This window comes from Haliotis rufescens, unplaced genomic scaffold (genome assembly GCF_023055435.1).
Source record: "Haliotis rufescens isolate VD_foot unplaced genomic scaffold, xgHalRufe1.0.p SCAF_11, whole genome shotgun sequence".
NCBI lineage: Eukaryota > Metazoa > Mollusca > Gastropoda > Lepetellida > Haliotidae > Haliotis > Haliotis rufescens.
In genome coordinates this window covers 11,848,654-11,873,597 of record NW_025963791.1, presented here as the reverse complement: position 1 = coordinate 11,873,597, position 24,944 = coordinate 11,848,654, and the positions used below count along the sequence as shown (strand labels likewise).

The window sequence follows — 24,944 nt, the reverse complement described above, 5'->3', positions numbered from 1 at the left end:
AGAAACAAAGACCAGATCATGCATTTTCTGTCATTTGTACATAATTCCAGAAAACTTCAACTAATTTTGATGTGTTTTGTCAATGCAAAAGATTTTTCACTTTATAGCTCTTCTTTTGTCATGGCCTGATTGTCCAACATCCGGTATGTGTCATTCATCATAAACACCATCTCCTCAGAAAACACTTGACCAATGAAGCTAAAACTTCACATACTTGTTCCCACCAGTGATGACACCTACATTTTTTCAAGAGGTGCAAACCCAATTTTCATATGGAAAAACCTCTTTATAACCCTTACATCACTATTTCTGATCAAATGTAATACAATTTGGTATACTTGTTAGTAGTGATGCTCAACGCATGTCAGTTTTTCACATTAGTTTAAAGTTTGACCTTTTTGTAACCTTTGCACTTTGACTTTGCTCCTAAATTGTCTAAAAATGCATTTCCTTGCACTATTAACATCTTCTCCAACGAAGCTGAAACATCACAGCTTGTTTCCTACAATGATGACTACTGAATCTGTGCAAGAGGTTTAAATCAGATTTTCAAACTGGCCATGACAGAAATCATATTGAAAAATCTAGCCAATTGTTGTTGTTTTTTACAATGGAACTTTTATTTGAACTTTGAAATTTGGCCACTACTTCGCCATTTCTGTTTAGGATTGTAATGAAATTTGGTATGTGTGGTATAATAAAAATTATATATGGTCTTTTTTTTATTTTGTTTTGACCATGATCTTAAATTCTCTCAAAGGCATGTTAGCTCTGTAAACATATTCTACTCTGAAATTGACAGAGGAAGCTGAACTTTTGTTCAAATCATTAGAATTTAGAGTTAGATTTTGGTCCTTAGTAATTATGCTGAAGATAATTGAATGTCAATGCTGATAGCAATTTTTTATTATTGTCTGTTTTTGTTGACATTTTAAAATGTCTACACTATTTTCTGGCACTGTTCTGGTAAAATAATTAAAATGATAACAGTGAAGAAAATATATTTAATCGGACATGAAATATTACAAAACTGGTATTTTGTAGTACAGTCACTGATATTATTCAATAGTAAACAACTTTTGTTGAGTAATTGTGTGTTTGAATAGATGGTAATTGTGAAAAAATGGGCAAAATGATGGTTGACAGACTATGGTTGAACACATGGTCTTATAGAGACATAGCTCACAAGGAAAAATAACTGTTATGTGAATTTATTGATAAATTAAAATTAATAATGGTTTTGAACATACAGACTATATATCTTTACAGATTGATGTTGTAAATGTAGACATTACACTATTTCTCAAGACAGGTCAATGTGGCTCAATGCTTTGTTCAACCGTGAAGATCCAGGGTAGAATAGGTCTTCAGCAACCCATGCTTGCCAAAAAGGCGACTATGCTTGTCGTAAAAAGCGACTAACAGGATCGGGTGGTCAGGCTCGCTGACTTGATTGATTCATGTCATCGATCCCAATTGTGTGGATCGATGCTCATGATATTAATCACTGGATTGTCTGGTCCAGACTCGATTATTTACAGACCGCCGTCATATAGCTGGAATATTGCTGAGTGCAGCGTTAAACAACACACCAACCAACCACCAACAACCAATGCTTTGTTCATGTGTAATAGAGCCAGATGCCAGGCAAATTCAAATTCTTTAGGAAGGCTGTGAGGTCCATCTTCAGTCCGATTAAACACTAGCACACTTTATAATGATTTAGGACAAAGAGTTACATGCTTCTAATGAATGAAAGGGTGATAAATAATAACTTTACCAGTTACTTTTGTCAATGAGTACACACTGTTTGTGACATGATGAATTAGGGCATCAAGAAAACCATGAACCCAGAATGACATTTAGGAAGTGATCAAATCTAACAAATGTTATATTTTGGATAACACTTTCCTCCTATAAAGTACAGATTCTCGTACTTTTTTGGGTTGAGTCCCATCAGGAATTCGAGACCCACACATTTTGCAAGGAACAACTTCATTGTTAGTTTTGTCAGAATATTTAGCCACAGACTATTGTCTTTATCCAGTGTATTAAATATCCATGCTATCTGATGAATACATGGACACATAATTCTTTATAACACTAATAGTCTTTTTTTCTTAACTCTGGAAAGATATGGGTTTTCTGATCGCAAATGGAGACATCAGGGTGCCGTTGTACAAAGCGATTTTAACGCTGAAGTGATCGTAACTCCCATACTTTAACATAGACTTACGACAGTCGTAGTGCTAAGGTTGTTTTGTATAACCGCACCCAGCTCGGGTACTCTATTGTTAGAACTGTCATAGCAATGGACGACATCATCAATCATTTGCGACAATGCGATCATATTACGCCACATTGCTATGTGCCTCTTCACAATTAAAGAAAAAATGGAACAATAATATTAAAATTCTCAGTGAGCATTACTATATCCGTGCGCTAATGGGTAATATTCACTATTATATCGGTATATGAATGTACGTGTATTGTGTATGAATTGAAAGAAGCTGAGGTAAAATCTGACTCTATCCTTTCTCGGTGAGCAAGTTATCCTGTCTCAGTCTCGTCCCTTTGGTTATATATGTCTTTCTCTGAATAAAGGGATATGTGGAAATATATTTCTATTCGCTTTCTTGTTTGTTTTAACGATTTATCTTTCACAGCATGGCAGATGTAATGTGTGTCTCAATAGTCGGAGACGCCACACGCTGTGCAGAACTGCGCCCGTTAGAATCGAATACTGATCTCGGCTCACTTGATCTCTCGGATCATATGGGGAACGGAATTCGAGGGGATGTGAGACGATCAAATGGCGCCCTGATACTGATTCATTCGATAACAGTTTATAACTATGTATCGAACATCTGGCCTTTCGCCCTCCACGGAGGCGCTCTTTCCATGTGTAACATAAGGGGGCACGAGGGGACAGTCAGAGTTGCGTCCCTTAGGCCTACCAGGAACCAATGTACGTGGGTTCTAATCCCAGATTTACACTGATTATGTTTCTAGGTTTATCAGCACCTTACCCGTGCTTTCCTACCACATGAAACTGACACGCTTTGGCATAACATAAATACTATTTAAAGCGGCGTAATTATTGTAAAGTCCGATTTTCCATGTGGGTTCCTATGTTCGGACAATTTATGGCCACAATTTGGACTGTCTGTAGCCCGAGAATAGATATCGCGTGAATGCCCTCTTGTCAAGGTATTCGTTTGATATTGATATCACAAATAACTCAACATATCTCCAAAGGAAGGAAAAACATACAAGTATGACAAAGTATTTAATACAAGTTATCAATGATGAATGAATTAAAACATCATTGTCTAAAACTGCCGGGCAAAAAGAAAGTATACGCCCATATTTGATGGTGGCAACAAAGGAAACAAGCAAGAAATTGTTATTCGATGGTGATGTATTTGACACCCGGAATCATAGTTGTTTCTTTTCAATTTCAACTTCAGTTTACAGTGTTCCGGCGAATGTTTCAGTTTAGTAATGTTTTGACAGTGTTTGTAATTTCGATGTAAAAAAAATAATGTTCAAGTGTATACCTTTATTTGCCCGTCTGTTTTTACTATATTACGGTAGATCATTGTTTCCTTCCGTGTATAAACATCAGTGAGCACGGGTGGACCTGTCAGAGTTGCGTCCCTTAGGCCTGCCAGGAACCAATGCCTGTTGGTTCTACAATCCCAAAATTAATCTGATTATGTTACTGGGTTTGTCAGCACCATACCCGTGTTTGCGGGTTGCACCACAGTGGCAAACTGCATAATTCCCCCCCCCCCCCCCCCCCCCCCCCCACACACACACACGCTTTAAGCAGACACGCCGTGATATAACTGGAATACTGTTGAAAGCAGGCGTACGAACAACTCATTCATGCAGGAACGGGGCCCAGGTTGACTGTTGAGTTATGTAAACAAGCACCAACATTAACATGTGTTGCCATCGTAATGGTCATGCAATAAATGACAAAATATAAAAATGCAGGCATTTCATACCTGTGAAACTGTATACACTATTATTATTTCATTACTAACATATGTTTGTCCTCAAACCATTGTGCCCAGGACGCAATGATACCCGTGCTCCACCTGTAGTCAATTGTTTATTAATTGGTCCGACAGGAAACATCATTTTCTGTACACAATTCCTGCACGAGTGGATGTGTGCAAACTTTCCGACCATCGCATTCAGGGGTAGACACCAAGCATTTAACACACGCAGTCAACCGCTAATTTCAGACTAGCGGATCATGTAGCACACTTAGCATCCTTGAATGCCCAGTGTATTTTATTGCCATTCCATTATTATGTATACACTGGTCCTTGAACCGTCCTATCAAGTTACTCCCCTAAAGGAGATGAATTGTGTGCTCGGTCAGAGATAGCTGTGATGAGGGTGGTGACATCATTCCGAAACGAATGCCGAATTGGTCCAGGGTATTAATAATTAAATGTAGATATAAAACGCTGGATTTTTAAGTATGAATAACTGGATCCTAGAAGAAATAAGTCTTTCCATATGGGTACTAGTATCGGCCTCGGTGGTGATTCCGGGTTAGAATCAGCAGATTTAGTGGATCGGGTGGTCAGGCTCGGTGATTTGGTCGACATTGTCAGCGTACCCAGAAAGCTCATAATATCAATCACGGGTTTTGTCTGGTCCAGACGGATCACTGAAAGCTGAAATATTGTTTATTGCGGCGTTATAACAAACACAACTAGTCAAAACAAAGTTTGTTCTGATGCCTTGAATGATGCAGGGTCATGCTCTTGGTTTGGTAATGGCAATGAACACCACCAGCCCAAGACACCACAGGACCATACCGAGGGACACCGCCATCTGAATCAGGTACCTGGACCGGTATGCTGCTTTTCTTGCTTTGGGCCAGTCCATCTTCTTACTGTGTTCCCTCACCTGAAACAGACACTTTGTTTAGTGGTTACAAATGAGGGAATTTTGGTTCGAACTAAACTAATGGGCAAAAGAACCGCCACCAAACAATTCTCTGCTCTAAAACAAATCAGACGCAAAATTTAGTAACAGTTGATGTTTTATTATAAAAAAACAATAATTCAAAAACGGTATTTGAAAATTCAAAGATAAAAAAACCATGTACTTAAAGTTCTGCAGACACGTTCATCATGCTGGGTGCACTGTCCAGTATTCGATCACACCCGCAGAATCGACGTCGATCTCGTTCAAAGTCTTGTGCTACACACATACATCCGATCAGTATCGGATGTGACCCCCTCCAGCAACGATGCAGGCCCTAGTACATGAGTCTCCTGACATCCTGATTAGGGATCTTACGCCATTCTTCCTGCAGGGCAAATGCCAAGGCATCCCTCCTCAATGGCGGGTGTTGACATTTCCGAATCCTGCGTCCAAGTTGGTCACAGAGGTGATCTATGACCAACAGGTCCGGTGATCTGGCTGGCCACTGTTATACGGCCACGTTAACGTTGTTGGCGTTCAGAAAGTCGCTAGTGACTCGAGCCGTGTGAGGGCCGGCGTTGTCCTGTTGAAACAGCGTTCGTGGGTGTTGTTGCAGGAAAGGAGGTACCACAGGCCGCAAAACCTCATCAATGTAACGACGTGCAGTGAGATTTCCGTCGATGATTCCCAGATCTGTCTTCTGGTCCCCGCAGATGCCATCCAAGACCATGGCACTACCACCTCCATAAGGCTCCACTTATTGGACGCAACAACGTGCCGTTCGTTCACCACGTCGTCGGTAGATTCTAACCCGCCCATCAGACTTGAAGAGCTGGCACCTACTCTCGTCGCTGAAGAGCACTCTTCGCCAATTTCTCTGCTGCCACTGCTGTACAGTCCTGGCCCATCTCATTCTGTGACGTCGGTGTAGAAACGTTAACGTCATGCCCTTGAAAGGTCGATAGGCTCGGATGATGGAATCTGGACCATAGGTGAAGCACCCTTAAATGCCTGTCTTCCTGTGGGGTCGTGACCTTGGGTCTTCCACTCCTCGGCCTGTCTGTAGTACTGCCGGTTTGCCTGTGACGTGTGACAAGTCGTGCACTTGAAGCAGCCCATGATCCTGGCAACGTGCTCCTGCGTCGCTCCCATTTGCAACATGCCGACGGCTCTCTCCCTCGAGGGGTGTTCGTTGTTTTAAACGGTTTCATGTGATGAGAGAGTACAATCCTGCTCATGTTTTGTACCAGTATTTCATACGGGTATTTTGCATTTTTAGTGATTACATTCACTTTTCTCGCAAATCACGTGACGCACGTGCACATGTTCACAGGGTAAAGGTAAGTTACATTCCAGCTATGTGTTCCCAAATGTTTTCGTGCTGTTTGGCAAATTATTTATATGGTGGCGTTTCTTTTGCCCACTAGTTTATATAAAATGAACTTTCAAGAGAATTTTTTTATTTTTTGACCAACACACTATTAAATACTTAATCAAGTCACTCGTGTTACGAATATTTGGGTTAGAAATAGTCTTCAGTAACCCATGCTTGTCGAAAACTCACACACAAATTACAAACAAACAAAAACTCAAGTGACAAGTCGTTGATAACCACAAGATACTTAACTAGACATGAATAATAAAATTATGAACTAAGCAAAACACAAGAAAAGAATCGTTACATAATTACGTTGGAAGTTTTCAAAAATCAGTATCTGAATTGCATATTGACATATTACTGTCATAATTCAAAGTTGTAAACATCGCTGTACAGAGTTGGGTCCCTTTGGGCTCACCAGGAATCTATGACTGTGGGTTCGAATCCCGGTTGGCCCTGATTATGTTTCTTGTTTTTCCGTGCTTGTGGATTGCACCAAATGATAAACGTCTTAGGGCTTTCCTTTCACATTAAGAGCACTCACTCACCCACCCACCCAAAAGACCCACCCACCCATGCCCCCACCCACTCACTCACTCACTCACTCATGGAATTACCTTGAAGGAATAATACACGGCTGGGATTCCGAGAGGGAAACAGCAAAATATGGCTGACAGAATTGCATAGCACATGTAGCTATTTGGACCCTTGGCTAGTTGTACCCTGTTCGGGGCGAGATGCGTCCAGGACTCCTGGAAGTATAACATATACCACGTACACATAATAATTCAAACTTTGACAAAACGCTAACTTTTCTTGAAAGCCCAAGTCATATATTCAAAACTACTGCCGCTTAAACAGAAACCTTTCTATTTCAATGTTTTTAATGTCAATGTTTTATTTCCTGCATTTACAATGCAGACATGACGTCACTCTATTGTTTCAACTGTAATTGTAACGAATTGACAGTTTGACGAATTGACGCATTGCGGATGAACTTTCCACAACGATCAAATTGCACAATATGCACGTGCAGAGAGTCAGAGACCGAGTCATCGTACAAAATGCACCTATCGCATATATGAATATCGTCATTCACCCCCTCCCCCCCCCCCCCCCCCCAAACACCAGCTCCATCCCCACCACGACGACACGCCCTCCTACTCAGTACTGCCTCCCCCCCCCCCCCCCCCCTTCCCCACCATGCATACCTGGGGTAACCCTCTGTGCTCCTGTGCAGGTTCCTCGGCATCCCTTGTTATAGCGCCATATCCCCCCTCCCGTGCGATTTCTTGCGGCTCAATCAGGGGTTCTGAAGCGGACTGCGAACAATCAGTATAAGTGCGTTCGATTATTTAAAGATAAGACAAGATAATATTTTATTTGCGTGTCACGGAGTATAAAAAACATACATTCAAAGTACATGACAAAATATAAAAATATACAACCCGGCCAGTTGACCTATGAGACACGAGCGATAAAAAATAACTCAGTTTTATGTAAAGAGATTATACTAGTATCGTTTAGTGAGATACAAATGCAAAATATATACGAATGTGTGGTAACAGAACTATTTTATAAGTACTTATTTGAAAATGTCCCATTGTATATATCTTTTGTAACTGTTGAGGAATCCTTTAAGAGGGAATACCATTAAAATTGAATATAATTTAAATCTGAGTGACCTGTGTCAACCCACGTGTCCACATTTCTGGAAACCAGTGTTGACGAGATTCATTCCGAGTTAACCAGTGTTATTCCATGATAGTGAATGAGTGCATGAGTTTTAGCCACACCGGGGGACACCAGAAATGGGCTTCATATATTGTACCCATGTGGGGAATAGAACCCGGGCCTTCGACGTGACGAGCGAACGCTTTAACCACCTGGCTACCCCACCACCCATGCTCAGGGATAACTGAGGGCAGTACCCGAAATAAAATAAAATGTCACACAACAACACAACAAGCAATTATATTGCTACATCACACAACTATGAGAGGTTTCATTGCTTGACAAAAGCCACAGTACCCTTTCTTTGTAGTGCATGTAAAACGACAAAAAATGCAAAATCTTCGTCAAAATTGCATCACTGATTCTAAATCATTTATATCAACAATTGAAAGTTAAATTACGTGACGCCTACAGAGAGGAGTACCATCGGCGGGATGGGGTTGACGCCAATTAATATAAAATATTACAATCTTTTTCGATTTCCCAAAATCATATCTATAAATATCAACAATAGCATATTTGTGTCATGAGTCAGCTAGAGACACGTGACCTAAAATGATTTTAAATGTTATTTTCCAGTTTTTACACATATTAACTAAATAAGGCCCAAAATTCATTTTCCTCTTTCGATTTGTACCATCTGTTCCTGTGTTTTCTTCAGGTGAACAATTGACTAGCCTTTGCATGTGTTTGGGACGGGCGAACGCCTGGTATGCTAGTGATTCCGAAACACATGCCCATGATGTGGTAGTAAACTCCACTTTGCTTTAAACAGCTGTTTCTTTTGAATAGTAAAAGGGTTTGGACGCTTGTGTTTCCGTGACTTCTTCAGGCACCTACCATCATCGCAGAGTTCATCCACGGAGATCCCTTAGTCAGCCTTGTCAGACACCATCCGTTAATCAGCAGAACTGAACACAGAGGGACCACCGCCTTCGTCAATGTCAGTCTGTAAAATAAATATCAGTATGCAGGAGCTCTATCAAATATCTCAATCAGACACTTACTACACAGTAGAGGAATAACCTTCACAAATATCATCGAAAGACATTAAAGAAACAACTAAATAGCAGAATCTAGCAGAGTGCTTTATGTGTATTGGAAGGTCCTCAGCAATCTATGCTGGTGGTGAGAGGCAGCCAGTTGGACCGGGTGACTTGGCTGATGCATGTCATTGTACCCCGACAATGTGGATCGTTGTTCACAATACCAATCACAGGATTGTCTGGTCTCGATTATTTACAGACAGTCGTCATGTAGCTGAAATATTGCTGAGTGCGACTTTATACAACAAACAAACAAGAAAAACAAGCAAGAAAAGTATATATATAGAGAGAGAATCCCCTTGGTCCAGAAATCGCGATTCCTTTTGTTATAAAGTTACACTACTTTAAACCCATGATTCGTTAATTCGCACATTCGTTAACCCGCATATTCGTTAATCCGAACGATTAGATTAGAAACCGTATGATCCGGTGTAAAAGGGTTCACTGTAATGTGTAGTCACCAGGTAACAACCGTTACAGTAGATTGCGCTTAACCCGAAGTACGGATAACTCGATGGGTCGCGATCAAATCCTTTATTTATCATTATTTGAATTCCAATAACAAGAATCGTTTTAGCGCAATTTTTTTATGACTAGGTACATTTCTTGCTCTCTGATTGAATTTGTTTAAAAACACTAAAGGAAACGAATGAAAAATACAGTTCTAAGCATTCAGAAAAAAATCAATTTGTCTATCCTTGCCTAATATTATTGAAATAGGAAAAAACTCTTGTTTGTTTTTTAATGTCCAATACAAACACGCTTGTACATACCTTTTTTATCCCACATTGAATGTTTCCCTTCCTTCATTGGGGAAGTTTATATCCATCTGTTCACAAATAACAAAACCTATGGCAGAATATGACAGTATTAGAAAAATTTCTCGGTTGATCTCCCCATGAGTGACAGACATCGTCACCAAGATAATCCATGCGTGATGAACTTTCACCTGACTGCGCCCCCAGCGGTTATGCTATGCACTGTCATATCAAGCTGACACTTAGAATTAAAGTTGCGTTAATTGGTATCTGTCATGTTCTTATAACGACAAACTGTTCCCGTTTTTATCAGGTCATGTTAAGCATGACAGGGATATGTAAAATTGAAAAGTGGCAGTTTAACTAAGTCTTAGAAAACCAAAATGTGCCCATGCTCCCGCTGAGTACGAGTGTCACAAAGAGAGGTAATTACTGTGTTGTCTGTGTAAATCACATAGATTGTATCATAGCATGTACCGGGTGGAGGCTTAAGAATAACTTGTCAGTAAATTCTATATTTCAGTGAAAACATTTTTTTGTAAAACCAAACACAAGGTTGCATATCTATATCAATTTGCAGACCGATATATCATTACACAGCATCACACTATCCACCAAGTATCATACCACCCACCTAACATCACACCACCCACCATACATCATACCACCCACCTAACATCACACCACCCACCATACATCATACCACCCACCCAGCATCGCACCACCCACCTAACATCACACCACCCACCTTACATCACACCACCCACCATACAACACACCACCCACCATACATCATACCACCCACCCATCATCACACCACCCACCATACATCATAACACCCACCCAGCATCACACCACCCACCATACATCACAACACCAACCATACAACACACCATCCACAATACATCATACCACCCACCTAACATCACACAACCCACAATACATCATACCACCCACCCAGCATCACACCACCCACCCAGCATCACACCACCCACCTAACATCACACAACCCACCCAGCATCATACCACCCACCCAGCATCACACCACCCACCATACATCACACCAACCACCATACATCACACCACCCACCATACATCATACCACCCACCTAACATCACACCACCCACCATACATCATACCACCCACCCAGCATCACACCACCCACCCAGCGTCACACCACCCACCCAGGATCACACCACCCACCTAACATCACACCACACGCCCAGCATCACACCACCCACCTAACATCACACCACCCACCCAGCATCACACCACCCACCAAGCATCGCACCACCCACCAAGCATCACACCACCCACCCAACTTCGTACCACCCACCCAGCATGACACAACCCACCCAGCATCACACCACCCACCCAGCATCACACCACCCACCTAACATCACATAACCCACCCAGCATCATACCACCCACCCAGCATCACACCACCCACCATACATCACACCAACCACCATACATCACACCACCCAACCATACATCATGCCACCCACCTAACATCACACCATCCACCATACATCATACCACCCACCCAGCATCGCACCACCCACCCAGCATCACATCACCCACCTAACATCACACAACCCACCAGCATCATACCACCCACCAAGCATCGCACCACCCACCAAGCATCAAACCACCCACCCAGCATCACACCACCCACCCAGTATCGCAACACCCACCCAGCATCACATCACCCACCCAGCATCGCACCACCCACCCAGCATCACACCACCCACCCACTATCACATCACCAACCCAGCATCACACCACCCACCCAGCATCACATCACCCACCCAGCATCACACCACCCACCTAACATCACACCACCCACCTAACATCACACCACCCACCCAGCATCACACCGACCACCCAAAATCGTACCACCCACCCAGCATCACACCTCCCGACTTACATCACACCACCCACCCAGCATCGCACCACCCACCCAGCATCACACCACCCACCTAAAATCGTACCACCCACCCAGCATCACACCATCCACCCAGCTTCATACCACCCACCCAGGATCACACCACCCACCTAACATCACACCACCCACCCAGCATCACACCACCCACCTAACATCACACCACCCACCCATCATCACACCACCCACCCAACATCGTACCACCCACCCAGCGTCACACCACCCACCGTGTGGAGGCTTAAGAATAACAGTAAATTCTATATTTTTGTGAAAACATTTACCAAATACAAGGTTGCTTATCTATATCAATTTGCACACGAATATATCATTACACAGACACGGGTAGATGCACATACAGACACAGATGGATACAGGTAGATTACGTAAAAACACAGGTAGATGCACACACAGACACAGATGGATACAGGTAGATTACGTAAAAACACAGGTAGATGCACACACAGACACAGATGGATACAGGTAGATTACGTAAAAACACAGGTAGATGCACACACAGACACAGATGGGTTTCCCTGTAGATTACGTAAAAACACAGGTATATGCACACACAGACACAGATGGATACAGGTCGATTACGTAAAAACACAGGTAGATGCACACACAGACAGAGGTAGATGCACATACGGACACAGATGGATACAGGTAGATTACGTAAAAACACAGGTAGATGCACACACAGACACTGATGGATACAGGTAGATTACGTAAAAACACAGGAAGATGCCCGCACAGACACAGATGGATACAAGTAGATTACGTAAAAACGCAGGTAGATGCACACACAGACACAGATGGATACAGGTAGATTACGTAAAAACACAGGTAGATGCACACACAGACACAGATGGATACAGGTAGATTACGTACAAACACAGGTAGATGCACACACAGACACAGATGGATACAGGTAGATTACGTAAAAACACAGGTAGATGCACACACAGACAGAGGTAGATGCACATACAGACACAGATGGATACAGGTAGATTACGTAAAAACACAGGAAGATGCCCGCACAGACACAGATGGATACAGGTAGATTACGTAAAAACACAGGTAGATGCACACACAGACACAGATGGATACAGGTAGATTACGTAAAAACACAGGTAGATGCACACACAGACACAGATGGATACAGGTAGATTACGTACAAACACAGGTAGATGCACACACAGACACAGATGGATACAGGGAGATTACCTACAAACACAGGTAGATGCACACACAGACACAGATGGATACAAGTAGATGCACATACAAACACAGCCCGATCATCGTACAAACACAGCCCGATCCATGCACAGATACGGGCAGATCCACGTAAAAAGATGCCTTTTACCTGTTGGTTGTATGTAATGAGCCTTCATCTGAATTATGAATGTTTCACATTGACTGTCACGATCATGACTATCCTTTTATTCACCGCAAGTAAAAATAGCTCCACGAAATATGCTTAGACTATATCCGGTATGAAATATGTGGTTGTCGTGATTCCGGTTTCAGCTGATTGAAAATCGTACGCTTGTACAAGATAATCACATGGAGAACAGTCCGGCTACATGCACGTACCCTGAACACCCCACCCACCGAGCATCACACCACCCACCCAGCATCAAACCACCCATCCACCATCACATCACCCACCCACCCACAATCACACCACCCACCCACTTTCACATCACCCACCCACCATCACACCATCAACCCACCATCACACCACCCACCCAGCATCAAACCACCCATCCACCATCACATCACCCTACCACCCACAATCACACCACCCACCCACTTTCACATCACCCACCCACCATCACACCATCAACCCACCATCATACCACCTACCGAGCATTACACCACCCGCCCAGCATCACACCACCCACCCAGCATCGCGCCATCCACCCACCATCACACCACCCACCTAACATCACACCACCCACCCAGCATCACACAACCCACCCAGCGTCACACCACCCACCCAGCATCACACCACCCACCTAGCATCACATCACCCACCCAACATCACACAACCCACCTAGCATCACATCACCCACCCAGCATCACACCACCCACCTAGCATCACATCACCCACCCAGCATCACACAACCCACCCAGCGTCACACCACCCACCCAGCATCACACCACCCACCCAGCATCACATCACCCACCCACCATCACACCATCAACCCACCATCACACCACCCACCCAGCATCAAACCACCCATCCACCATCACATCACCCACCCACCCACAATCACACCACCCACCCACTTTCACATCACCCACCCACCATCACACCACCAACCCACCATCATACCACCTACCGAGCATTACACCACCCGCCCAGCATCGCGCCATCCACCTAACATCACACCACCCACCTAACATCACACCACCCACCCAGCATCACACAACCCACCCAGCGTCACACCACCCACCCAGCATCACACCACCCACCCAGCATCACATCACCCAGCCAGCATCACACCAGCCACCTAACATCACACCACCCACCCATCATCACACCACCCACCCAGCATCACATCACCCACCTAACATCACACCAACCACCATACATCACACCACCCACCCAGCATCACATCACCCACCTAACATCACACCACCCACCCAGCATCACACCACCCATCCAACATCACACCACCCACCTAGCATCACATCACCCACCCAGCATCACACCACCAACCGAGCGTCACACAACCCACCTAGCATCACACCACCCACCCAGCATCCCACAACCCACCCAGCGTCACACCACCCACCCAGCGTCACACCACCCACCTAACATCACACCACCAACCCAGCATCACACCACTCACCAAGCATCACACCACCCACCTCACATCACACAACCCACCCAGCGTCACACTACCCACCTAACATCACACAACCCACCCAGCGTCACACCACCCACCCAGCATCACACCACCAACCTAACATCACACCACCAACCCAGCATCACACCACTCACCACGCATCACATCACCCACCCAGCATCATACCACCCACCTAGCATCATACCACCCACCTAACATCACACCACCCACCCAGCATCACACCATTCCATCCCGACACACTCCTAGCATATTACAAAATACAAATATGTGGCGATAATGGCGACAGACACTCATACTTACGTGTGTTTAAATGTAGACAGATTCTGATAAACTTAAGACAACGGGTCATGAGTTGCCATGTTTCGGTTTCATGTTCCTGCCTGGCCGGAACACTACACAAGACGGACAAGTGCGGGATGTGTTTGTTGGTTGACGTATAATTCACCTTCCGCCCAAATCAACCAGTTCGCCTTAACACATGTTTCTCGAACTGAAACAAGGGAAAGAAAATACTGAAGCAGTACAACAGTGAGATAGTCTTGGTTTCGAGTCAGAAGCGTAGGAACTTGCATCAGGACATACAAATATCATAATGTACAGATTAATATAAAAAATGCATCAAAGAAGGTTTGGGTGATCCTGGCACATTCAGGCTGGTTAGGTTCATCATCAGCTCAGGGTCTTTGCCCCCTTCTACACGCAGCCCAGACAGCGAATTGGACTTCTCCCAGGAAGCGCTGCCTAGTCGAACCAACCCAGAACTTTTCGGAGAATGTGAAGACTCCCCAGCACTGCAGCCTTCTGCGTTACCCATATTGCCAGAAGGGCTGTATTCCTGACAGCAAACCCGTGTATTCTCCTCATGTCAGTCAACGATTGGGAGGTTCCAAACCTAAGGCATCGAGAACAATGGGGTGTCGGACAACTTGGTACTTGGGATGCAAGCGAGACATTTCGTAAGCGAGGTCTGTATATTTGCCATGTTTTTTCCTGAACCTTGTCAATCACATTAGTGTAAAAAAGTTGGTTGGTTGGTTGGTTTCTGGTTTAACGCCGCACTCAGTTATATTTCAGCTATATGACGGCGGTCTGTAAATAATCGAGTCTGGACCAGACAATCCAGTGATTGATATCATGAGCATCATTCCACGCTATTGGGATCGATAAAATGCATCAACCAAGTCCGCGAGCCTGACCACCCGATCCCGTTAGTCGCCTTTTACGACAAGCATAGCCACCTTTTACGGCAAGCATGGGTTGCTGAAGACCTATTCTACCCCGGAATCTTCACGGGTCTAGTGTAAAAAAAGACAGAGAATCCAATGATATATCTGATTTCAGTGGATTTATCCAAAATATCGATATCAGGTTTGGTAGCCGGATAGGTCTGAGGCTGTATACGGGCTGATTCCAAAGAAGTTTATATTTTAAATTATCATTTTCAATGACGCCCTCTACATATCCTATGTCGTACCATGTATGAACCGCTGTGTCAAAACCACAGGCATGGCGAAGACGGTAATAAACTGATCGAGCCACTCCATCATGTCAGTTAGGATACTATGCTTGTGTCAAAGCTGGGCACAGACTAACAATGTGTTGGACAGTCACATTAAATTCATTGCATAATCTACATTTCTTGTTTACATTTGATGCAAAATCACACATTGACGGTTTCGAGTGGGAAAGCTTCAGATTAGTTTTTCAGGCCAGCCGACTTCATCCAAGCGAAGGATCCTGCAGGTTGGCTAAATTTGTCCATACACTGCACATAAACTCGATGCAGTGGTCGTTAAGATAGCCTCTCTGGCACTTCGCGTGGTTAACACTCATTGCTGTACCGTCCAACAGTACAGAAGCATCAACAAAATCAACTTTGGCATTTAGATTATGTCCCCCAACCTTAGCTCGTTTAAGAAAACTGTGGAATGTCTTGTTATCATGAGTCTTGTCATACTTCACAAGAACATTAACAGACAAATAAATGTGTGTCTCCACGTTGTTTAAACCACGCCCTCCCGTTATAATTTGAAAATCTATGCGACTGAGGGAAGAGCGAGGGTGATGGGATCTACTTTCTGACATGATTCTTCTTGTGAGGGTGTCAAACCCTGAATTTCTTGTTTCGTCTAACAACCCCAAACGTATACGAAAGGGTATTTGTGGCTTTGACTTCATTGCGAGCGTTCAGCTCTGAACCCCACTTTTCCGTAAGTCGACATTTGCACTTTGTCCGAAGTATTTCCTTGATATTGGCATTCTGAAGTTTGTCCCTAGCCTGCATCCCTAAGTACGTGTAGGCCTGACCTTCCATGAGATGGTCAATAACTCCTCCCCCAAATAAACTGACTGATCCTCTCTCTTGTACCGTGTCAAGTCTCAGATGGAGAATGTTTAAACGAGTCCACAGCACATGCCAATATCATTGCAAAAGGACTCGACAAAGAGAATCTGTTTTCTTTAAGTGGCTTCTCCTTTGGCAAGAAGGTCAAGGTCATCAATGTAAAAGAGGCGAGTTAGAGGTGATGGGTATCTGTGCTGAGGGGTCCAGGTTGATAACCTTCCTCTTTGCTGAGCAAAAACCTAAAAGGATTTAGTGACAAACAGAAAAGCAAAGGACTTAAAGAATCGCCCTGAAATGTTCCTCTTCTAATAGAAATGGGTTCCGAAGCCACCACTTGCCCCAGAGAATGGGACAAGTTGAGTTGTCCAGAAATTCATTAACGACTTGAGTAAAACAAGTAGCCGCTCGGAAAGTTCAATACGTTCCAGTGACTTCAAAATCCATTTGTGAGTTACAGAGTCATAGGCTTTTCTGTGGTCTATCCAACACATTGAGAAGTTACGGTGGTAAGTTTTAGCCTCTTCAAGGGTCATTTTCTGAACCAGCTCTCGATCCTTACAACTCCAACATGTCTTTCTGTCTCCTCTCTGCTCCATGTCAATAATGTCATCGGAAGCGCAGTATGATGACATAACATGTGTGAGACACCCTGTAAATATTTTGTATTGTGTATTGAGACAAGTAATAGGGAAGAGGTTTTTAGGGTCAGTGAAATCACTTTTCTTTGGGAGAAGTATTGTTCCACATTTGCACAACCAAGGGAAAACATTCCCTGTATCCACAAGAGAATTTATACAGTGACGTAATGGTGTTTAAACAGTTTTCAAAGCTGGTTTCGAATACCAACAGATTCTGGTGCCGTATTACATTTGTATGGTTAGAAAATATGGTTTCCGAGAAAGAGGAGTTGTTGATGAAAATATCAATTGAAATAGAAATCTTGTCGATATAGCCGAATCATCGAACGTCCAGATCGTCCAGAAACGAGATCTTTATGGACAACAGCAAGGAACTTGTAAAGGTTCATAACACGAACAAGCCACATACCTTAACTATAGGCCTCCCTATCGGGGTTCATAACACTAACAAGACACATACCTTAACAATAGGCCACCCTGTCGGGGTTCATAACACTAACAAGACACATACATGTACCTTAACTATAGGCCTCCCTGTCAGGGTTCATAACACTAACAAGACACATACCTTAACTATAGGCCACCCTATCGGGGTTCATAACACTAACAAGACACATACCTTAACAATAGGCCTCCCTATCGGGGTTCATAACACTAACAAGACACATACCTTAACTATAGGCCACCCTGTCAGGGTTCATAACACTAACAAGACACATACCTTAACAATAGGCCTCCCTGTCAGGGTTTATAACACTAACAAGACACATACCTTAACAATAGGACACCCAGTCAGGGTTCATAACACTAACAAGACACATACCTTAACTATAGGCCTCCCTGTCAGGGTTCATAACACGAACAAGCTTCATACCTTAACAAATGGGCTCCCTGTCAGGGTTTATAACACTAACAAGACACATACCTTAACTATAGGCCGCCCTGTCAGGGTTTATAACACTAACAAGACACATACCTTAACAATAGGACACCCTGTCAGGGTTCATAACACTAACAAGCCACATACCTTAACAATAGGCCACCCTGTCAGGATTCATAACACTAACAAGACACATACCGTAACTATAGGCCACCCTGTCAGGGTTCATAACACTAACAAGACACATACCTTAACTATAGTCCTCCATATCAGGGTTCATAACACGAACAAGCCACATTCCTAAAAACTGAAAACATTTCAGGGAAATTGTTATCGTTAACACAACGAAAGTGTCCGTAACTCCAGCTGAGCTTAGGTCACAATGCACGCCATGATAGCGACCTACCCGATATTCTTGTGGTTTGTTTTCATAGTATCCCTGCTAGCTATGTCCCATCCTGTCACGACAGACCCATGTGTAGTCTAATACCAATCATATGAGTATTACACAGCTGCCACCCAGACTCAGTGACACTCAACACGGTATGGTGTACATGTGTGTACGGGTTTTCTATGTGCTGATTCATTTAGGTAATATTATATAGCGCTATAAAATTCATTTTGAATCTTTCACATTTTTATTTCAAGTGCAATGAATGCTAGACGTATATGAAACCATATTTATTAAAACACGCTCTTGCCAATATCCCGCATGTAATTTGCAGAGCACGAATTAATTAATCACGCTTTTTGTGCGCTGGTTGTGGTCAGATGTTGAACCATTATGATAAAATGATCTTATTGTTGTGGCAGTTGATGCTGAGCCAGGAATTCACTGGCCACACCGAACGTGCATTTTAACAGTTACAAACGAGGCAACCAGAGGTCATTAAGCAACATTATAGAGAAACATAGCTTACGGGAATCTACACTATGTCACACACTGTAATCTATGCGTGTAACAGTGTTTTTGGTATTAACCTCACTATTGTCCCATTGGCCCATGTCCCATCCCATTTGTCAGACAGTTTATCCCAGGACTAGTCAAGGTTGGTTTGTCAAGTACTACACACTGAAATCTCAAAGTCTGAGCGGTAGCTGGTGAGAAGGGTCGGTTAGGGGTCTGCTGTACCTGTGTTTTCAGCAGTGTCTGGTTGTATGTCATCTGTTGTCGGTTGAACAAGAGGGGACAAACTTGACCGGAGTCGGATCCCTAGATGGATGTCAGTGGCATACGAGACATCTCTAAGGAAGTCCCCAACAGTTGATCAGTTCTCTCGTCCGGTCTTGATGATACATCTCCAGTGTGTGGTTTGGTTTCTGGTTCGATTCTTGGAGTAGGTGAACCCATCAAGGAATACTTGTGAGGTTCCTCTCTGAGACTCAATGTACTCAACTCTGCGTTTACCAGCCATGCTGGTGATACCTAACTGTTGTTGTTGTTGTTGTTGTTGTTGTTTTTGTTTTGTTGATTTAGGTGTTTAAGAGGTCGCCTCCTGCCTCAGCAATTTCGGCTGACCTGTCTCTCTTTGGGACTCATGTGTGTGAGTGGGGTACACATATCTATTGTGAGTTTTAGTTTTAATTAAAAATATGTTTTAGTATTGATAAGATTTCTATTTTCATGTATTTATATGATTTATTTTTTTATCTTTGGCTGCTCCGTTTATATACGTTCGAGTAGTTGTCTCTCAGACCCCGGGCTTGGGCATGGTCGTGACATTCCTGTAACAAGAGAACAAGTCTGAGGCGTGAGATGGCTACTTCAACTTTCTTTTCATTTGAGTATGTGAATGGCATTTGGTTGGTCTTGGGTTGCATTTTGTATAACCATCTGCCGATCTTACGTGCGTCCCATTGGGCTTGCCATTTTTGGACTATGGAGGCTTTACGTGTGCTGTTTATCTTTAGTTTATTAAAGGGAATAGCCTGTAACTCCGCTTTCTCTAGAGCTGGCTTCGCCAGTGTGTCTGTGTTTTCATTTGCATGAATATCTATGTGAGACGTGATCCAACCCAGCTCCCCCTATTTCCCCTGGTCTGATAGTCTTGTATATTCATGTAGAATATTATTGTCTGTGTTTGTCTCGAGTTTGAGTATCTGATGGCTTGAAGTGCATCAGCAGTAAATACTGACTGACCATCAGGCAGCAACAGTAGTAGTGGTAGTATAGTGTTTATGCATTACAGTGTCACGTGCACTACTGGTCACAGTAGGGTTGTGTTAGTGACTTCTGATGTGACATCAGTGTCTAGTTTAGGATTTTTAAAGTCCAGGGAGGGTGTAACCATTTGTAGAGACTTTCTATTGGCTGATATCTTACTGACTTAGTCTGACTTAGACTTCATGTAATATAGAACGGTACCTATAGTACATGTGAGATTAGTCTCAGGTGATGGAGAAGTTTAATCAATGTAGTGTGTTCTATTAAACATTGTATTTAATGAAAATAATGCAAAACAAACTCAACGGTTCAAAGGTTTCTATTAATTTTCACTGGGATTAATATATGCAAAATCATTGAACAAAACTACTTTGCTAATAAAACACCCGCAACCCGACACAGATCAAACGCAACTTTAAACACAATCATAATCTGGTTAATCTCTATCATTTAGCGAGTTGGAATAGCTCACTCCGCCCACAGTATGGAGCAGCTTATTTATTTTGGAGGTAAGACCAGGCAGTTACACTGGTCGCACTTGTCTAGGATGTCTGACAATAGGGAGTGTACCGCGGTCAAATATATATATAGTGTCTGCGTGTGTTTACAGCAGTAGCAGCAGCAGCAGCAGCAGCAGTAGCAGTAGCAGTAGCAGTAGTAGTAGTAGTAGTAGTAGTAGTAGTAGTAGTAGTAGTAGTAGTAGTAGTCGTAGTATATTGTTTATTTATTACAATGTCACGTGCACTTGTACATGTAAAATATGCATATACACATGATATACAGTGCATCCAGCCAATAATTGACTCATAAGACACTACCATTGTCATGTAGAATGTATTAAAATAGTAACTTATAACAGCTTTAACAAGAAATACGTTACGACATTGTATGTCGTCTCTTAAACATCTTAAAAAGTGTTGAAGCTCTATGTCATGCATAAGAAATATAAACTTATCTTTACATCTATATGTTTACTTGTTTACTGCACCTGAATGTGTGTGTGTGCGCGCGTGGTGGGTGTGTGGTGTGTGTGTGTGTGTGTGTGTGTGTGTGTGTGTGTGTGTGTGTGTGTGTGTGTGTGTGTGTGTGTGTGTGTGTGTGTGTGTGTGTGTGTGTGTGTGTGTGTGTGTGTGTGTGTGTGTGTGTGTGTGTGTGTGCGCGTGGTGTGTGTGTATGTGCGTGGTGTGTGAGCGAGTGTGCGTGTCTGCCTGTGTCTTTCAGATTTGTTTGTTATAGGAAAACACATGGCTAATGTGTTACTCCTTCTCCTGGCGGTCATTCTTATTATCTCTGAGGTTGTATTTTGATGTTTGATGTGTGTGTGCGTGCATGCGTGTGAGTGTGGTGACAGTGCGATGTATGTGTTTGGTGGGTGGAGGTAGGGTCTGTCTGTTTGCCTGTCTATCTGCGTCTATCTCTGTCTTTCGGATTTGCCTGTTGCAGCAAAACACATGATTTGTTGTGTTTCTCTTTCTCCTGACAGTCATTGTGTATTATATCTAAGGTTGCATTTTGTGCGTTTTGTTCGCGCACCGCCCAAGTTTATCCCTGATTAACGCTGGTCAGCTCAGGCTGAATCTATTCAACCTAGTTGCCAGAAATGAGGTGCCGTCGTTACAGTCGTGTCTCTCACATTTATTTATTTACTCAAAACCACCCACGGTGGTACAAAACTACAATATATAAAATTAACATTAGATAAACATACATAGACCAATTAAAGTCATGGTATACATACGTTTTAAAACTCAGGGAGTTATTACATAGTCAATTTGTAAAATGACTAAACTGTTAAGGCGTTTTGTAAATTGCCTAATATTATATTCAATCATTTTACACATTGACTGTAACATATACACCACTGGACACTTAAATATGAAAAGTTAAATCCTCTTCTCCTCCTATGATTAGTGTACAGCTTTTTTCCTACACAAAGAAACATGGGTGGAACTGAAAGGCTCAGTCCAAGGGATATACTCGTAATTATTGGGGCAAAATTCTTGAATGGCTCACCTCAACTTGGAAAAAAAGTTTAATTAATACCAGGCTCCGTTAATTATCATAAAATTAAAATAATATTTACCAAACATGTACTGTGAGTATTGTTTTCGCGTGAGGGTTATACATATACTATTTACCTACCCTGAACAGAACATTCAAAATTAAATATACTCCTTTGTTAAAACTATTTGCTGTGCAGATGGAACAGCACAGCCTGGCAAGGGGCTACTGGTACTTAATTGTCTTGTAACACCTGGGGGCTAGTGAGACGGAGTCTACAGGGGTGATGCCGATACATATACATGGACATACTCTAGCAGCACGAGGGCTGGTAAAAAGGTTCTAAGCCTGACTGACTTTCAAATATGCCGTAACAAAGTGAACAAGTCAATGTGGTACATTGTTTGGGTAGTTCATTGCCAGTGTATTTTGTCTGTTGGGGCCGTTTGTATATTAGTGACAGCCAGTTGAACGTGATAGGGAACCAAATGGACAAAGAAATGGAAAAGAACGACCGAGCAGTCATCAAGTTTTTTTACTTTAGAGAAAGGTACTCCCCAAGAAATTCATTGCCGCATGTCACACGTGTATGGGGATAAGTGTCCTTGCTATTCCACTGTTAAAGGTTGGGCAGCTATGTTTAAGGCTGGGAGAACAAGCCTTGATGATGACCCTAGGTCTTGACGTCCCTCAACTTCCATCAATGAAGATTCAATTAAGGAGATAGAAAATCTTATACTGTCAGATAGACGTATTACCATTGCTGAACTTGAGGAAGACACAGGTCTAAGTCCATTGAAACTGTTATTGATGATCATTTTCAGATGAATAAGATATCTGGTCGTTTGGTGCCAAAGTTTCTCAATTCTGATTTTAAGTGAAAAAAGAACTGACATTGCCAGAAGGATTTTAGGGCTACTTGGGGAGGATTTCGTCAAATACAAAAAGAGATTAGTATTACAATTAAACATGGGTCTACCACTATGATCCCGAGTCAAAACGTCAATCCATGGAATGGCACCATTCCACTACTCCGGCGCCAAAGAAATTCAAGTCTTCAAGATCAGTGAAGAATGTTATGGCCACTGTATTCTGGGATGCAAAGGGTGTGATCCTTGTTGATTACTTAGAAACTAAATAGACAATTACCGGTGCCTATTTTGCTGATTTGCTTCATCGCCTGAGAGATTCTATTTAAAAAAGCGTCGAGGAATGCTGACTGCTGGAGTTCTACGACTTCATGACAATGCCTCTTCTCACACATCTCGACTGCTGTGCGACAATGTGGGTTCGAAGAGCTCCCTCACCCTCCATACTCGCCAGACATGGCATCAAGTGATTTCCACCTATCTCCTTCACTGAAATAACACCTTCGTGGAAAGCACTGTTACGACAACGATGACATCAAAGCTGCCGTGAATGAGTTTTTCAGGGTGGCTTCAGGAAGCTTCTTCCTGACTGGAATTTGAAAGCTTCACTATCGATATGAGAGGAGTATTGGCAAAGCAGGGAGATTATGTTAAAAAAAACACTTTCACAATTGTTGGTTTGGTTTGTTAGGCTTAGTACTTTTTGACGACATTAGTCTATAGACGGAGACATGCAAGTTCACTTCGTACTCACCTGGGGCATCGGGTCACCGAGTCCGTCTACTACCCATGCGCTCTAAGAAGCATTATGTTCATGTGCCGTACAGTATCCAGAAGAAAACACAACGATTATTTATCTCACCCTGTCTATTTTGTATAACATACAACAGGTGAAACACGTCATGTGTAATGAAGGTCTTAGTACAAATACTATTTCACCTATCAAATATGATATGATCAGTATACAATACACAGGGAACGGCCTCACATATAATAATGCGTAGTTCAGATGTCGCCATATGACCCTTGTATCATGATGAAACACAGTTTAGGATTTCACACTGTTTTACGATTCTGTCTAAACCTCTCCAGAGCAGTGCATATTGAACCGAGTCGATGTTGTGAAATGTCATCCCGGATTTGAACGCACTTCGTGATACCGCCCACATCAACATATCATATATCTACGTGGGAATTAGAAGATGGCGTTTCGATGATGACCGAGTTGACAAGTATTCTAATTGCTTGGAAGCACTTTGGGCATATTTATGCACTGAATATGAATACGTATTGATTTACATACTACACTTACAATATGTAATCTGCCGCGCAAAAGGTGACTAAAAATGAAATAAAC

The 24,944-nt window shown here is 42.8% G+C and overlaps 1 protein-coding gene across 3 annotated transcripts; it reads right to left on the bottom strand.

Annotated features, from left to right (window-relative positions):
* Positions 1–3,811: 3,811 nt before the first annotated feature.
* LOC124141156 lies at positions 3,812–15,182 on the bottom strand. Of its 3 annotated transcripts, XM_048392245.1 has the most exons (6): positions 13,179–13,439; positions 9,885–9,940; positions 8,906–9,014; positions 7,543–7,653; positions 6,949–7,083; positions 3,812–4,932 (listed from the first exon to the last, which is right to left on the bottom strand). In XM_048392245.1, the coding sequence occupies exons 3-6, from the start codon at positions 8,921–8,923 to the stop codon at positions 4,780–4,782; spliced, it is 417 nt and encodes a 138-aa protein (XP_048248202.1). In that variant the 5' UTR covers positions 8,924–9,014; positions 9,885–9,940; positions 13,179–13,439; the 3' UTR covers positions 3,812–4,779. The 3 variants fall into 3 exon arrangements, with proteins under 3 accessions (XP_048248202.1, XP_048248203.1, XP_048248204.1); XM_048392246.1 differs by lacking the exons at positions 9,885–9,940; positions 13,179–13,439 and adding an exon at positions 14,992–15,182; XM_048392247.1 differs by lacking the exon at positions 9,885–9,940.
* Positions 15,183–24,944: the final 9,762 nt, after the last annotated feature.

Excerpts from the sequence above, each read along its gene's own strand:
- LOC124141156 (XM_048392246.1), bottom strand. Across the intron at positions 7,084-7,542 it reads AGCACAGAGGGTTACCCCAG|GAGTCCTGGACGCATCTCGC; the intron begins GTATGCATGGTG and ends TTATACTTCCAG. Across the intron at positions 4,933-6,948 it reads CCGTGTATTATTCCTTCAAG|GTGAGGGAACACAGTAAGAA; the intron begins GTAATTCCATGA and ends TGTCTGTTTCAG.